At 42.9% G+C, this 17110-nt stretch overlaps 1 protein-coding gene across 1 annotated transcript; it reads left to right on the top strand.

The window, feature by feature from the left end:
- The first annotated feature begins 129 nt into the window (after nucleotides 1-129).
- LOC306870702 (RNA-binding protein Nova-1-like) lies at nucleotides 130-13740 on the top strand. The gene is made up of 4 exons (XM_079418127.1): nucleotides 130-842; nucleotides 8165-8308; nucleotides 11498-11664; nucleotides 12577-13740. The coding sequence occupies exons 1-4, from the start codon at nucleotides 704-706 to the stop codon at nucleotides 13594-13596; spliced, it is 1470 nt and encodes a 489-aa protein (XP_079274253.1). The 5' UTR covers nucleotides 130-703; the 3' UTR covers nucleotides 13597-13740.
- Nucleotides 13741-17110: the final 3370 nt, after the last annotated feature.

Genomic DNA, 17110 nt, shown 5'->3' with positions numbered 1-17110 from the left:
ACAAGTTGTTTAACAAGTGAGTCTGAAACTTGCTGCCGCTGAAAAGCTCTTTTGGAGGATGAGGCCCGTGACGTCAGGAGAGCTCTGGCGCTCTGGCTCACAATTGGTCCAGGGATGCTGCGCGACAGCGCTGTCACCCGAGCAGCTGCTGCCGCGCGCTGGCCAAGACTCTCGCATCTCAAACTAAATCTGCTTTACACAACAAAACAAACGGACTGACACCGTCAACAGCAATACAATATACCCAAACCCCGGCGCCGCTGCGCGGACACCGAAAAAGGGCCAACGAAACAATATTGGTCTGAACTGTCTTTTTGTTCTGAGAGTTAATCTTGATTTGTTTATCTTTTCGTAGTTTGTCAGGCAATGGTCGCGAGGATCTTTTTGGAGAGGGCGCTGCGCGTGTGCGTGAGGGCTCAATAAACACACAGACGTCTCAAGTGTCTGGTGCGCGCTAATGAATAGACTTCACTGAATGGATTTTTATATATAGAGCCTTAATGCGCCTCTTCTCCCCACGGGATACAGTGGACCGCGAGGCAGAAACGGACGCGCTCAGCGACCCCGCAGCATGGCATTTTTATGACATTTAAAGCGTAAAGAAACACACGGACTGCTCGGACAAGAGACGCTGGCCGGTTTTTATGTGCTTTCTAACGGTTTTCGGTTCGTTAATGCGGTGTGAACTCCAGCCGGTGACAAAATGATGGCTGGCGGGATCTTCTCTACTCCTCCGCACCTCTCACAGTCGCCACACATGGACCCGGATCTCTCCGATTCCCGAAAACGACCCCTGGAAACACCGACTGAGGCGAGCAGCACCAAGCGCTCCAACACCGGAGGTAAGATCAGGCAGCGCTCGGGCCTGCTGCTCCAAATAAGTCCGGTATGCTCGAGTCGCGTGCCTGCTCCAGTTTAATATCTGCTCTTTAACTCTGCGGGGGTTGAGAGATTTGTCCATCGAATTATTTCTTTATTTAGTTGATAAAGTGGCAGTTTTAAGCACCTGTAAAATTAAATGCTACAGCAGCGTTACAGACAATTAATACTACAATTAAAACGGGACGCATGTGTCCAGCCTGACCCTGTATGACCCGGTGGGGTGAAGTGCAGTGTGGCGGTGGTCGTCCCTCTGGGACGGAAGCTAAATTGAGCAGAAAATTAATGAAAGGGAGAAATCGCGCATGCTGCTGTAGTTTAATCCCTATTCATATGCAGTAACAGACTCCAGTGCAAACAAAAGATTGAATTCCCCTCTATAGCGTCGTGTGGAGCTCTTAATACATATCCAAAAGAGCATTAGGGCTCCGTTTAGAAAAAAAATAGAAAAAAGTTTCCTTAAGGCTGTTTCTGGTAATGTAAATCACTTTGTGTTTTAAACAAAACCGCTATTAATTTTCCGTCTTTAAAAGCACGTAGTATATAAAGTATGCCCAGTTTCTAGTCAGGATTTTGTGTCCGGTTCAGATTCTGATCCATAGCACGTACCTGAAGACTGTGGTCTGAGTCATTGCTCTTTATATAAAAGCCGAGAAAGTCACTGTTCTAGATAAAGTTCTGTTCTAGAGCGCTTCTTTTATTGTGTACGTGCGTGTTTGGATCTTTTGGATTGGAGAGAAGCGAAAAGAAAGTCACGTCGTGTGTAAACATTTCTGTGAATTCCTGCTGTGGAGCCCCGGCGCAGCTGTCCAGAGACACACACTGCCGTGCGCGTTTGATAGATTATGCTTATGGTTATATTTTATAAACATATAAAAGCTTATGTTTTTCATTGTTCAGAACTAATGAGGTAAGCCGAATGTGTTAGTCTATAGGGTTGTGTTTAGGCGAATTTAATGCGTTTAATTCGTTGAGGCCTCGACTTCTAAATCTTTAATATATATTGTCTACAGACAATTGAACTATAAACCAATGTTATTAATTAGCAGATTTACTAATTTGTACTCGCTATTTGTGTAGATCATTTACATGGATATTTTGATTGTGACACTGCTTTGTATAAATTAATGGGTACAATTAACGTTTTTGTTAACATAGTAGTACAAGTAGCAGCATTAGGCTAAATAGTGACAAGTTATATTATAAAAAAATCATACAAATCTTGTAAAGACTGTGAGTGTCATAGCTTTTTAGTTTATTATTAGTAAACATTAATAAACTGAAGGCTAGCTAGCTGCAGTCCTATTATGCACTGTATAAAATTTTGGTTAATTGCTCACTTAAATCTGTGAAATCAAATCAAATTAATGCAGAGCTTACAACCTGCAGTGATACATTCACTGTGATATTAAAATACTTTGAATTTAACCAGTATTGATGCAGAAAATCGAGCTCTGAAAACTCATATTTTGAGTTAGAAATTGAGTAGAAATTACTAAAAAGATTGCGACAATTTAAATGGAGGGAAAGAAAGAGGCTGTTGTAGTGATGAATATTTTTACTAGTGTGTATGACAGCTTGTCAAAGCATCTCATTGAGCACAGTTTAGAGATTAGTCTTTTATTTAGTCGGTAAGTTATTTATTTCTTTGTTCATTAGCAGTTCAGACCATCGTTCATTCTGTTCACCTATCTAGCTTTGTTAATTAAGACATAATCCTATCAATGAATGAACACTTCCCCCTTGCATGACCTTTGACCTGAAGCAAGCGACGAAGAGGACGGTCAGTGATGGAGATCCTCTTTATACCCTCCCTTTTGTAAACAGTCATTGATTGCTGATGCTAATTTCACCAGTGCGCACACAGTTAGTTACTTAGCATGTGTGTGTGTGTGTGTGGCCTCTTACCAGTCGCAATTGAAATGTCATGTTAATGTTGCTAATGGAGGTTTTGGCAGAGCTATTTATGTTGGTGTTTTTGTGTGGTTCCGTATTAGATCAAAAGGTGCGAGCGAGAGAGAGCGAAAGTGAGCAAGAGAAGGACACAGGTGCCCTTGCAGTGTGTGGTGACGTGAGTTGACTGTGAATTGGGCAGGTGGTGGAGAAAGGAGGGGCTAGATAGAGAGAAAGAGAGGCTCATGTATTCTAGAATGTCCAGTGGATGTGTTGAACGTGATCGGTTTGCCTGAACAGAAGCATCCATACTTTTGCATGCTGCATCCGAGACACCCAGCAGAGCGTGTCAATATACCTAGAGTGGATATATGTCGAGAATTTATCAAGCTCAGCTGAAAAAAGCTACTATGCAAATGAAGTATGACCCTGGGACCAAGCTCATAACCCTCCCCCTGCCACGTACGCCCACACCCACTGGTTGGGTATAGCGACTTTGGATTTATAGGCAGTAATTTAGTTGGCCGGCCCCTTGGCGCTCTGCGGCAGATCCATTCTGCCATTTTCAAAAATCTCTCTCTCTCGCTGTGTTTCCAACATGGCCGTCCAAAGAGCCCACCGTCTCCCTGCTTTCGCTCTATACCTCCTCTCCGTTCACGCAAGGTCACTCCCTCGCACTTTCTTTCACTTATTCTCTTTCGTTTTCTCTTTCTCTCCCTCCGCAGCCTCCCTCCATCCTACCTTTTCATATTTCACCCAAACTTGAGCGAGGCGCTACGTCTTTTATAGTGCTGCGTCAAAGTGGCGAGGGGGGGGGCGACGAAAAAGAAAGCCTTGGTGTTTATGTGCGAGCGTGTGTGTGTGTGTGTGTGAGACGCTGGGGAGGGGTGCGGGGTGATTGGACACGCTAGGTGCCTCTCTGTAGAATGCAGCACAGGGCTGGAGCTCTCGCTGAATATGGATGAGAAGGAAAGCAGAGGGTGATGCAGTAGGAAGATTCCCCCCATCAGTCTGCCTCTGCCTGAACAATACCAAGCCTCTCCGCTTCAAACACTCACTCACACACATACACACACACATGCGCACACACACACACTCACACACGGCAATTGCATTGCCATCACACACAATCAGAGAAAGAGAGAGAGAGGGAAATTGAGGGAGAGAGAGCAAGAGAGAGAGACGGGGGCTGACTGCGGGTATGGAGGGGAGGATGCGCTGACGTTGTCCCCCTCTCGGATACGAACCTGGGGAAAAAGGTTGACTGGCCACATTCCTTGACGGCGGCAGAGCTCCTATGATCAGCCTGCAGTCGGGCATCGCTCACCGGTCCAGCCTCTCGGCGTCCATGGCTATCTGAACCCCACCTCCAGCACGCTACAGCAGAATGGGTAAGAGATTCTGTCCCCTTTTGTTGACTTGTTGAATGCGCGTGCGAGCGAGTTGACCGTTTCGCTTTGCGTCTTTCCTTCTTTCGCCCTTTCTTTTCCCGTCCTCCGTTGGTGTCTCTTCATTCATTCTGTGAGAAGGAAAGGTTTGCTTGTCCTTGCAGTGTGCCTAGGACAGGCCCTCCTTTTCACATGCAGAGTGTGTGTGTGGCATGGGGGTGGGGTTTTTTTAACAATACAATCCCTCTTGACCCACTCCCTCTGTGTGTTTGCATGACACTCTGTTCACACTCTATGTGCTGTGTGTAATCATAGGTTTGAGCTCATAACCGTCTGACTGTGATAGCGGCTATGTAAGTATGGCTTACTGGCAAACAGCAGCAACAGATTGTATTATTTACTCAGACACTCACTGCTGAAAACCTGTTACACCAGCTTTCCTTACATCATCGCCGCAAGCAGGAGCGCACGGGTGAGGAGCGCTCCCAAAGCGCTCACCATTCTCAAATCACTGCTGCATGAGAATGTGCCCTAGGTTTTCCTTTTAACAACAGGTAAGCGGCAGTCGACCTTTCCGTTGGATCTTTGTGCCTTCGGAATGTCACCTCCGAGTTGTCTTGGAAACAACTGTGAGGCGGCCGTTATGGAGAGAGTGAAGTTTTCGTTCCTCATCGGCCAAGGTCAAACGGTCCCTACGCCGCCGCTCTGTAAAAAACGGCTGCCGGAGGTTCACTTTCCTGTGACGCTGTGGTGCGCTGGTGCAACGTACTTCAGTGATCGCAAGAGCCCTAATTGCCCTTTCTCTTACTTTTCCGTTCTTATAAACTCGCTCACTCTTTCCTTATCTCCCCTCTGGCTGCGCTCTTCAAAAACCTCCATCATGGATTCCCGAGCGTGTGTCCACTGCGTCCTGTCCTCTTCCTCCGTTCACTGCAAACTGCCCTCATTAAACGGTCCCTCTAACAGTGTCTGCATTCATTCCATTCACACTCGCACCCTCCCCTTTAACAGACCGGCCATTGATAAGATCGGGATCTGTCCAGCTGTGTGTGTGTGTGTGTGTGTGTGTGTTTGCTCGGCTGCAGCGAGCATCATGGACTAGAATCCTATCATTACCTGTCAGTCATGAGTGTGTGTGTGTGTGTGTGGCAAGGAGCATTGAGTCGGGTGAGGCAATGATGTAATGCATATCCCACTGCGCACCTGGAGCGCTGCAGAGGACAGGTACAAATTGAACTGCTCTGCAAGGCTCCGTCCAGATATCAGTTGCATCCACTAGCCCCTCTCCAGGGCCCAACGAAGGGAGCTAGTGTCCTTCTGTGAGTGTTTGTGTATGACGTAGTCACAAGATGAAGTATTTGTCATATGCTGCGCGTGTTTTATCGAGAAACCCTGAGGTCAGTCTCAGTGCAGAGAATAATAAACCTCTCAACCTCTGACATTTGCACATATTAATTTAACAAATGATTTTCTCTAGAGTGACTGAGCACAGAGCAAAGGCAGTCAGTCATGGAGAGAGAAAAGATAAGGATGAACAAAAGAATAGCAATGCTGCAGATTACAGCTTTTAGATCTGTATAACAGAGACGGGAATATAGGTTTTAGTTCTCCTTTTTCCACAGTTTCATGCATTTCTATAGGAACGTATGGAAATGTGAGTGATTGGGTCGCTCTGTGTTTTTCTCGAATTGTCTTTTCAATTTAAATTCTGCTCGGGTATCTTTGTAACTGTGCATTGCACGTTCAGCTGCGCTTAAGCGTGTGAGCTTGCTTCTTTCTTTGCTTCTTTTTTTCCTCCTCTTTCTCCCCTGTTTTTTGTGTTCCTGTTAGACTAGATAATGTTTTACAAATGAAGCTAATGTTCGCTTTGATCCTGGTGCCATCTGGTAACTGGCCCTCCCACTCTTGGCTTGATTGTATATGCCTGGACTGACAATTATGTTTCTCTGGATTTCCCCGATTTTCTGGTATTAATGGGATTGTCTGGATAGGACGATTGATCATGTATTGACCAGACTGGCCTTCCGATTGTGAGAGTGTGTGCTGCATTTCTGGAGGAACTGCACACGTTGCTCACTACTGAATGATTCCCACCAGCATTAGTGTACAGGTGAAAGCGGTGACGTATACAGCATGCAGTGGTCTTTGGTGTTATTTAGGATGTATCAAACGTTCCCACAGGAGAGTCAATCAGAGTTGCTTAGAGACCATAATATTTTCACCTTCTCCCTGCTGCCCCTCCCCTCTCCTCTTCTCCTCATCTGTCCTCTCCCCTCCTAGTCGCTGTTTTCCTCTATCCCTCTCTGGAACAGTCTTTTCCTTTCGGTCAAATATTCCTTTCTTCCTTCCCAACAAATCGTTCTCACCCCAGCTTCTGCTTCTATATTTTTCTCATCCTTTGCATGTTTTCTATTTATTATTAGCATGTTTGCGCTTATCCTGCAGTCTCTCTCTCTCTCTCTCTCTCTCTCCTTGTATCTCTGACTCTCTCTCCTCCTCTCTGCAGTGGTAAAGGGTCAGCTGCTGGAGATTGGGGGCATTTGAGTTTGCGAAACCCATCTTATCTCTTGGATTTACTACAGTCTCTGAAAGACACTGATATAGTACACAAATACAATGTACTTCCATTTTGTCACATAATACATGAATGTGAAAATAACTGAAAATAAGAAATGCCATCTTGGCTGCAAATCAAATTAAAACAGTTATTGATCAGTTTTAGCTATACCACCAGTAACATTTAGAGGAGGTATATCAGGTATTCAACATGACTTGAGCGGTATGATGTCACTGGGATGTCATGATGGAATATATTTGCATGTTTAGTGGTGAGGGAGTTTGAAGACTCTCATGTACAAAAACATGTTGTAATCACCTTCTGGTTCTTCCCTTACTTTAGCAATGGACTCTGGGCCATATGTTGTGTTTAGGATGTGTAATATTGTGGTTGGAGAGGGAACCCTCGTCCCCCCGGGAACCTCTGAGTGACTTATGCGCTGTTGGCTGGGTTCTTCAGGACAAATCTGTGGATTTAGCATCCATATGCTCCTGCCTGAACAGCCTCCCAGGCAATTACCCACAAGCCCACGGCCTCAGTATAGTGCAGCGCTACAGACTGCCTACACACCACCCGCCACACACTCTCACTTAAACCTCAACTTCTGACTGTGACACTGAACCTCCATGCTGAGCATCTGAGCGGATTGTCGGCTGGCCGATCATTTGTGTGTGTGAGAGAGAGAGAGATGATGAAGAAGATAGTGAAGGACACAAAACACAGAGATAGTTTGGTTAAATTTAGACCTCTACCAACCCAAAGCAGGTCATTTTATCTCTGCATGGGGAAAAAGTGGGACAGAGGCAGAATCAGTAGGAACTCATCAGGGAGAGAAAGAGAGTGAGAAAAAGTGAAGAAAGAAATATAGAAAAATTAAAAAGGCAAGGAAGTGAACAAAAGAACTAGATGGTACTTTTCATGTTTAGCTTGTATATTGCTTCAAAAGGAGGAGCTGTAGTGAGGTAATGATGGTGCACTCATGTGGCCTCTGGTTGGCTTTAGGTTTTCAAACTGTTACGTAATCTTACTAGTTTTACAGAAATGTGTAACACATCCCCAAATCCTGGCATAAAAACAAAAAGGAATATCCAATTATATTTAAACAGTATTATGGTTGTACTTTATTTTGTACGTACAATGTACTTACCTAAGGAATAAATGGGTCATATAAGGTAACTACATGGGTTAAGATTAGGATTAGTGGTAGGTTCAGAGTTAGTACGTAGTTATTACACAGTTATTGTAATGACTATAATAAGTACATAGTATGTACTGTGGAACAGTACTGTAAAATAAATGTATAATTATTAACTGTTATACACAGTGAATGTACACCTCAGACCTTTCGGCGACACTGTTAATTTACGTTCTTCCAGTGGAAATAGAGCATATGACATATTTCTGATCGCTAACATTGTGCTTGTTTGTTTTTTGTGTGCATATGCAGAGGAGGGCGAATATTTCCTGAAGGTGTTGATTCCCAGCTATGCAGCTGGTTCAATCATCGGGAAAGGGGGGCAAACCATCGTCCAGCTTCAGAAAGAGACTGGAGCCACCATCAAACTGTCCAAATCTAAAGACTTCTACCCAGGTATGAATCAAATCTTCTATCTGGCTTAAATAATGATGAACATTACTTATTTCAGAGCTTAGCACATATTGTTTTTTGTTTGTTTTAACTGAAACAGTTCACTTTACCTCATCTATTTATAATTTATGTTATTAGATCTGTGTTATAAATCCTCACAGTTAAGTCATTTTATTTACTGTGCAACAGATGGCGGAGTTAATGGTGCCATGCATAAATCTCTTTCACACTAAACACTCTTGAAAAGAAAAGATCATTCAAAGTATCAGTAACAATTTTACACCGGAGTTTCAGAGATAAAAAAATGTTTGAGGTTCAATCTGTAACAATATTTTTGGTCATAACTGGAGTTTTATTTTTAGGAATGAAGGATAAGAGTTTTAAATCTGCATTTTTTTATGCAATATTCAATCCCACTGATAAACGTTTTACCTTAGATTTTTGCAAGCTGAAAATCTAGAATACTAGAAAACAACAAGCTTGTACATTTTCAGAATATTATGCAGAAGGTCTGATGGAGGCCTCAGAGCTACACCGTGGTAGATTAATGTGAATGAGGCCGTTTACAGATGTTGGCCTGTTTGTGTCATTGACTATAGTATCTTTTCCACCATGTGCTATTAAGAAGCTGCTTTATGTTGTAGCGTGAAAAATAAAATCGGCAGAGAATGACAGTGGAAAATGTGCCCATAGGGAGAGAAAATATGTGAGAAAGAGAGAGAGAGAGAGAAAGTGTGTGTGTGTGTTGCAGCTGTGAAGCTGAATATTGTGAGCATAATTTGTCTGTGAATAACTGTTTTCATTCATTAAGCACACCCGTTACAACTAAAACTATCCTGAGACCACCTGTTCTGCCTTTCACCCTTATTTACCCTGCTAACACACACAAACACACATTCTCGCTCGTCTTCTCATTTGCTTGTGCAGTTTTATTGTCCTGCAAATTCACCTTTCATCATTCCACCATTTTTACAATATTTTACAGATTTGATGAAACTGAACATTTATTTTCAGTGCGTTTATCATGAGTGCAATGTCATAGCAGCACACAAAGTAATATATAGTACAACCAGGGTTGTGCACTATTCAAGTTCCATTTGAGTTCCTGAATTTGAAATGAATCCTAAATTTGAATTGAGGTAGCAAACAGGATGCAAAATTGCAATTTGAATTTAATATTGATTTTAATTAAACTTCTTTACAAGAAAATCTGATGTAACTGTTATAACTCTGATATAAAAAGCAAAGTTTGCATTTTGCCTCGACAAACTTTTTTCTTTTGACCTGAATTTTTTTTAAATTTGTTACAATTTATTTTAGCTATGATGTTTGAAAGATGATTTCTTTTACCTGCAAGAAACTTCTTAAATAAAAATAATGAATAAATTCCTCTTCCTGTCATTTCAATTCAAATTCAACTTCCTGTGTGCTGTGACCAGTTTAATTAAAGTCAAATTCCAACTCATAAATTGAAAGGAAGTTAATTCTTTGATTCTGAATTTTGCCAAAACCTTAGTATAACTAGCAGTGGTGCTCTGGCACAAACACCGGCACATCCTCAATCATTCAGGTCTTTGATATAATAGCTGCTTCTCTTCCAGACCTCATTTATCTTATGAGACATTGAAAGGGAAACATTTAAACTCTCTCTGGCTCGCAAGAGAGCTATAAAAAGAATTAACCTACAGCTGAGCAGTTTTACTCCAGCTAGTGTGTGTTTTACCACACACACTGTAGCCTGTCACACATGTAAATTACAATTCAGTCTTTTCCTAAAACTCATTTAACTGCAGACTTTTACCACAAAACACGCCTCCTGAACAAGAGAAGCCTTTGACATCTTGAAGAGCAAATGTTGAAACTGGGGGAGAATTTGTTGCTTCAGTGTGTGTGCGTTGTGCTGTGTTTCAGATACGAATAAGTGTGTGATACTCAATCTAGTGGTAACAATTTTTTTTTTTTAAATCACAGCCGAGGAACAAACACTTTGTCAAGTATGCATGTGTGGTGGAGCAAACACACACGTACGGCTATATCTCTGCACTGTTGCCCGGAAACAAACACACACTAACAACAACCTACATGCCTTCGCTTCCCACAGCTCTCTACCTCCAAATGAAATGGAAGATGATCATGACAATATATTTAGGACATCAAATGATACTTTCCACCACAAGACTAAACAAATCCTAACTTGAATTCAGGTTGACACAATACACAGAAGACTGTGTAACAATAATTCATTGTAGACTTTGCAGGTAATGGTAAGACAGGTCCAGCCAAGTGTGGGTTTTTTTGGGTTCTCACAGTTACAGCAGTATTCCAGACAGGTCAAGCACTTCAGGACAGTGATATGCCAAAGATTAGTAGATAGTGTGTGTGTGTCCTGGACATTTATTTGGCGGGTCTCATGGGAGGGATGTGGATAGAGAAGACAGGTTCAGAATTCTGGCATTCAGATTGAATTACATCATGCAGCTATAAGTTCATCAGTTTATTCCGTTACATCAGCCCTTTTCATTCTTTCTGATACATGCATTTATACACAAAAGACAAATAACTTTTTTGAAAACTTAATGTGTGTTTCCACGACATTAAATGTATAGCTCAAAGAGTAGAGCATGGTGCTTACAACTCCAAGGTCATGGGCTCAACTTCCAGGAAATTCATAAAATGATAAAATGTACACCTTGAACACAGCTTTGTTAAGTTGCAAGTTGCTCTGGATAAAAGTGTCTGCCAAATTTAGAAATGTAATTAATAATAAGAGGAAATGCTCACCAAATCAGCATATTAAAATGATTTCTGAAGGATCATGTGATACTGACGACCAGAGTAATGGCTGCTGAAAAATTAAAATGTTACAATTTTAACAGTTTAAAATTGAACAATTTAAAGTATATTCAAATAGAAAACAGTTGTTTTAAATTGTAATATTTTGCAAAACTACTAATTTTACTCTATTTTTCATTAAATAAATGCAGCCTTGGTGAACATAAGACTTATTTAAAAAACTTTGGAAAATCATACAGACCCCAAACGTTCGTAGGTAGTGTAATATGCATACAGTACATGTTGATACATTATACATAATTTCATTCTATGTGTTTACATATTTTACATCTTTAAATTTTGCATGCAAACTCTATATGCTAACATTATGTTTTTTTTCTTTTGTGTGTGTTTGGTCAGGTACGACAGAGCGTGTTTGTTTGATTCAGGGTACGGTGGAAGCTCTGAATGGAGTCCATAACTTCATCGCTGAAAAAGTTCGTGAGATGCCTCAGAGCAGTCAGAAGACAGAACCAGTCAGCATTCTCCAGCCACAGACTACTGTTAACCCTGACCGTGTTAAACAGGTTAGTTTGTGAGGTTGATCTACCACACCAATTCCAAACAGTTGTAGAATTTTTTAGTTATTAAATGTATGATGTAGAGTTAATCATATTAGACTTTGCATTTTAAGAATTAAACATGCAAATTAGTTATTCCCCTAAACCACAGCTTGGCTCATAATATCTGTAATATTTAGTAATAATTAGTTAGCTGTAATAATTAGTTAGCTTACAGAATGACAGCACAGACAGTGAGTACATTTACATGAATGTAATTGAGTATAATTAATTTTTGCATAGTCAAGCTACAGTTTTCATTTGTACATGAGCGTTTACATGACATGTTAGAAAGGTAGATTATTGCTTTAGTCTCACTGAAATCAATTTCTAAAGTGCATGTAAATGTACTTACTGTCAGCTATCTGACAGTGATATGCAACTCTGAAGACAGGCAAATATACCAGCCCAGAGGAGGCAGAGGGCAGGGCAGGCTGGTGGTTCTTCTCTAGGGAAAGAGTGGCTGAGAGGGGCAGCAAAGTGTGAGAGCAGTGGGTTATTTTTACCTGCTTGATCCTTGCAGAATGAGAAACAGAGAGGGAGTGAGAGAGAGCAGCTGCAATGTAAGACCGGGGATCAACAAATGGCTGATATAAGCACTGACTTAAGAGGCAGACCTTACACAGACACACACGCACGCACATACTATTATACACTCTTAAACATATATGAGTGTACAAGGTTACAGATTGTAAATGCAGCCCTCTTGAAATATATGACAGCCATTTTTTTCTGTATAAGTGTGGACAGAAAACAAACATCTACATAACCAGCATAGACACACTTGAGCTTATTTCATCATCTATTTTTGGGGCTGTGTGCAATCTCATGCATGTAATTCTGTTCCTCAATCAAAGTGACACTCCCCCTCGTCCACAGGCTAAACTGATCGTGCCCAACAGCACAGCAGGACTCATCATCGGTAAGGGTGGGGCAACAGTTAAGGCTGTGATGGAGCAGTCAGGAGCCTGGGTACAGCTTTCTCAGAAGCCTGAGGGCATCAATCTGCAGGAGCGTGTCGTGACAGTGAGTGGGGAGCCAGAGCAAAACCGCAAGGCGGTGGAGATCATTGTTCAGAAGATTCAGGAGGACCCACAGAGCAGCAGCTGTCTCAATATCAGTTACTCCAACATCACAGGCCCCGTGGCCAACTCCAACCCGACTGGATCCCCCTTCGCCAACTCTACAGAGGTGTTACCCAGCGCTGCAGCAGCAGCTACAGCCTCCACGCTCCTTGGCCAGGCGGGCCTCGCGAGCATGGGTGGGTTCCCTGCCGCCATGTCAGGTCTTTCCGGTAATGATCTGCTTACCATTACATCTGCTCTGAACACTCTGGCCAGTTATGGCTACAATACCAATACACTGGGGCTTGGCCTCAACCCAGCCGCTGCATCTGGGGTGCTCGCTGCTGTTGCGGCTAGCGCCAATCCAGCAGCTGCAGCTGCCGCTAATCTACTTGCTACATATGCCAGCGAGGCCTCTGGAGGGGGCGGTCACCCTGCCGCACCTAGCTTAGGGGGCTTCTCGCTGGGCTCCCTAGCGGCTGCCACGGGGGCATCTAACGGTTACCTGAATCCCTCATCCCCGCTGGTGGCATCATCTCTGCTGGGCACAGAGAAGCTGGCAGAAGGTGGGAAGGAAGTGGTGGAGATCGCTGTTCCGGAGAACTTGGTCGGTGCCATCTTGGGAAAAGGTGGCAAGACTCTCGTGGAGTATCAAGAGCTGACAGGTGCACGAATTCAGATCTCCAAAAAGGGAGAGTTCATTCCAGGCACACGCAATCGCAAGGTGACCATTACTGGGTCGCCGGCAGCAACGCAGGCCGCCCAATATCTCATCAGCCAGCGAATCACATACGAGCAAGGCGTCCGTGCCACCAACCCTCAGAAGGTGGGCTAGGGCTGGACCGGAGTGGGGAGGGGAATGACGAAAGCGAAGGAAACCAGAGAGAATGAAGAGGTGACTGAATGAATGAAATCAAGGGAGAACGGGATGGGTTGGAGCGAGAAACGTCCAAATATTTAAACACAAAATAAGGACACTAACAAAACAAATGAAAAAAAGATCTGATGGAACTGTGGATAGATAATCTGTTTGGGGAGAAATTTAATATTTTGTGACTGAAATTCTGCTGTATTTTTAAAGTTGTGTAACGTTGTGTAGGTCCGAGTATCGTGCCCTGGGGCACTCAGAGGAGGAGGAGATCAAACCTCACTTCCTCTCTCTTAGCCAGGGTCTTTTGGATTCTATGTAAAATTTTTGGCTTCCATTGCAGAACCCTCACAGCTTAGTTCATACCTAATCCACACCCTGAGCAAGGAGATTGGAGTTCGAAGCAGTCCCTATTTTGATATCGGTAAATTCAGTCTCCGCAACTGTAGTGTAGGCCTGAAATGAAAAGGAGGATACCTATGAACCATTTCCATAGGTACTCTTGGTTTCCCCCCTATTTATTTTCAACTGAGACTTAATCTCAAACACCTGCTGAAAAATTTCAATCTGCATTACATGACTAATATCTCATGACTAATATGTTATTCTCCATTATGGTTAGTTCACAAACAGTCTCTTTTAGATTTACTCAAACCTGTGATTCCAGGTTGACCTGAATGTATAAGTACTTCCTGATATTGTTGGATTTTTTTTTATATGTAAATAGAGTATCAAACTGAGATGCTGTCGAGAGAGTACATTACTAACCTTCAGCCACAGACAGACAGAGACCAACATCATACATCAAAGTTCAGATACTCAGCATTAGAGAACTGGAATGTAACACACATACATACAAGTGCAGTTTAGTCAAAGGATCCCACTTTGGTGCTATAAGAAAACACATTTGAAGAGATTTTGTTGTCATATCTACTGATTTTAGTATTTATGGGAGAGTTTCTCTGATCCCTCATGAATTATTGGGGGCATTTTGCGATTTACTCACGAGACTGAGAGCGAAAAGAACGGATTCAAAAGATCCCACCAGAGCAGAGACACAACAGTAGGATCTTAAAAGCTGTCTGTTTTGTCTCATTGACTTTTAACTCTTACTACAGAACACCTTTGGACATTCTACCAAGGAACTGAAGTCCTTAGAATCCTGAACTTGAAAAATAATTGGACCTGTTTAGACAGATGTACCTCTTAACTCCTCCTCTTCCTCTGATTGGAGGAGCCAGGCAATGTCTGTGCCTGTTTCGTTTGAAAGGAGCTCAGGTTGTCATACCTCATGTTTGTAAAGAAGGAGAAAGATTTCCAGTTTGTATGCAGTGCAGCAAAGTCTTGGGTGCATTACAAATGCCACCTCGTTCACGTCGCAGTTAATCCCTGTTTGCGTCAGACTGGCAGCAGAGGTGCGGTTGAGGTAGTGAACGAGAGACTAAAATGACACAGCTTTTGTAACCTATCTGAACTCAGTCGAAGGCCAGAGGATGCTACTGTAAAGACTGTCGACCTTAAGCCTTCTTCAGTAAGGCAGCATCGCTGAGAGGCAGGCTAACTGATCATAATTCTGCTTCCTTTGAGAAACCAAACTGCAGGCCGTAGCGTCAGACGCACAGCTCCGTTTGCCCAACGTTCTAAAAGCATTGCCGGAGAGTTTCACAAGCCCTCCACCTTTTCCACTGATCAACAGGTCATCAGTTGCACAGACTGCTGGTGATAGTTACTCATTAGTTAATTCCACAGTTGTACACTGCATCAAAATGTTTGCTGCTAACAGCATTTTCGGTCTTGCCAGCAATTGGCTCTTGCATGGAGAGTAAGCAGGAGCTCCTGTACAGGGCGAGTGATCGTCTCTGAACCACACTGTGAATCCAGCGGCCTGACGCCATCACAACTATGGAATGTACTGTACATATTTCACACCATCGAGAGCGTGTCCACTGAGACACAGCATGACGGAATAAGGCAATGAAACCTAGCGAGCACAAGAACACGGGCCACGAGGCTCCGCTGTAGGAACGTCTACCTGTAGTTTACCTTGCTCTTTCGCAAGACCAGAAGTCGCCGAGGGTCCGATCCCCCCCCCCCCCTGCCCCCCGGCACCCAGGACTGTCATTAATTAGCAGATCTCCATTTGAACCCTGGACTTCTATATATAACAACACTGCACAGTCCAATCTACTGCTGACCTACATACACACTCTAAAAGACATTCATCATCTCCCTCCAACTACCAGCCCTCTAATCTACTCGCTAGAGGGGAAGCGGAAACGTAGAAAAAGGAGGGAAGAGAGAGAGAGAGACGGAGAGAGAGAGGGCGAGAGAGTAACCTAGTTATATCCATTACATAATTATGAGGAATATTAACATTTCCACATCTCTCATGATTGCTGTTTAAATACCGTTCAACATACCATTTAACATGCCATTCGCTTAATGTACTCCCGAACTATTTACTATGTTTCAGTACCAGCCGTGAGACATCAGGTTCTCTGAGTATAAATTATTGTTCAATACTGTTTGGAGATCAAACTGTGTTTCAGAAGCACAAGCACTTGGTGCAGCAATATGAGGGTAATATGATTACAGAAAAGGAGATGTCATTTATATTTGGAGAAAAACAGCTTGTTGACACTCATGAGGTTAGGATTAATTCTGTCTCTCACTCTCTCTGTGTCGTCCCTCTGTCTTTGCACTACCTCTTTTTCTTTCCTCATGTCTTGCTCACTTTTCCAGCTCTCTGTTGTCTCTCCTTTCCACTTTCGCTTTCTTCCCTTCCAGGCTGCCAGTCGCCACGGATGTGTTGTGTGTGTGTTTATTGCAGGGGGTGTGTGTCTCCACAGGGGCCGATGGGTATTCTGCCCTGTCGTGAACACCATACCTCTGGATTAATACGCCACATAGTCTAACATTAATACATGTGATCAGATTCTCGTGCTCTCTGTCTGATTGATTCAGTATTCTACATTAAGCTAGCTAGAACAGGGAATCTGTGCTCTGAGAGAACATAGAGGTTTGTAAACCCAAGAACTCTGGGTAAGAAAAAAAAAACAAACAAACAAAAAAAAAAACAATAACCTTCGGGAGATGGATGTGAAAGCCACCTCAAACTCAAACGATGACGTCACTGTCGTTTGTGCTCTGTGTTCTCTCTCCTCTCTCTGAGAACTATCGAAGATCATTTCTGCATTTTCCTTCATTTAAAAAAAAATGAAACTGTGGAATCCGTCGCGTCTCATGTTCTTTGTGTATTTTGGTGTAGTTCCTCTAGTTTGTGGTCTAAATGCAGTCTTGCGCTGTTGGTTTCAGTGTGTGATTATCCGTTATACTCGTGTGGATGATGAAAGTGCCAATCAAGCCTGGTTAAGATTAGCTTTGCGATTTGTTTGCGCATTAGAGTTGCTCTCTTTGGAGTGCTGGTGTCCATATCTACGTCATTGATAATTTTAGATCGACTTAAAATGTAAAGAACTAT

This window comes from Barbus barbus, assembly GCF_936440315.1.
Source record: "Barbus barbus genome assembly, chromosome: 6".
In the NCBI taxonomy this organism is placed as follows: Eukaryota; Metazoa; Chordata; class Actinopteri; order Cypriniformes; family Cyprinidae; genus Barbus; species Barbus barbus.
This window is presented reverse-complemented; position numbering and strand designations above follow the sequence as displayed.

Bases quoted from the DNA above. Each gene is read 5' to 3' on its own strand.
- LOC306870702 (XM_079418127.1), top strand. From the start codon at position 704: ATGATGGCTGGCGGGATCTTCTCTACTCCTCCGCACCTCTCACAGTCG. The intron at 8,309-11,497 runs GTATGAATCAAA...GTGTTTGGTCAG, and splicing joins ATCTAAAGACTTCTACCCAG to GTACGACAGAGCGTGTTTGT. The intron at 11,665-12,576 runs GTTAGTTTGTGA...CCTCGTCCACAG, and splicing joins ACCCTGACCGTGTTAAACAG to GCTAAACTGATCGTGCCCAA.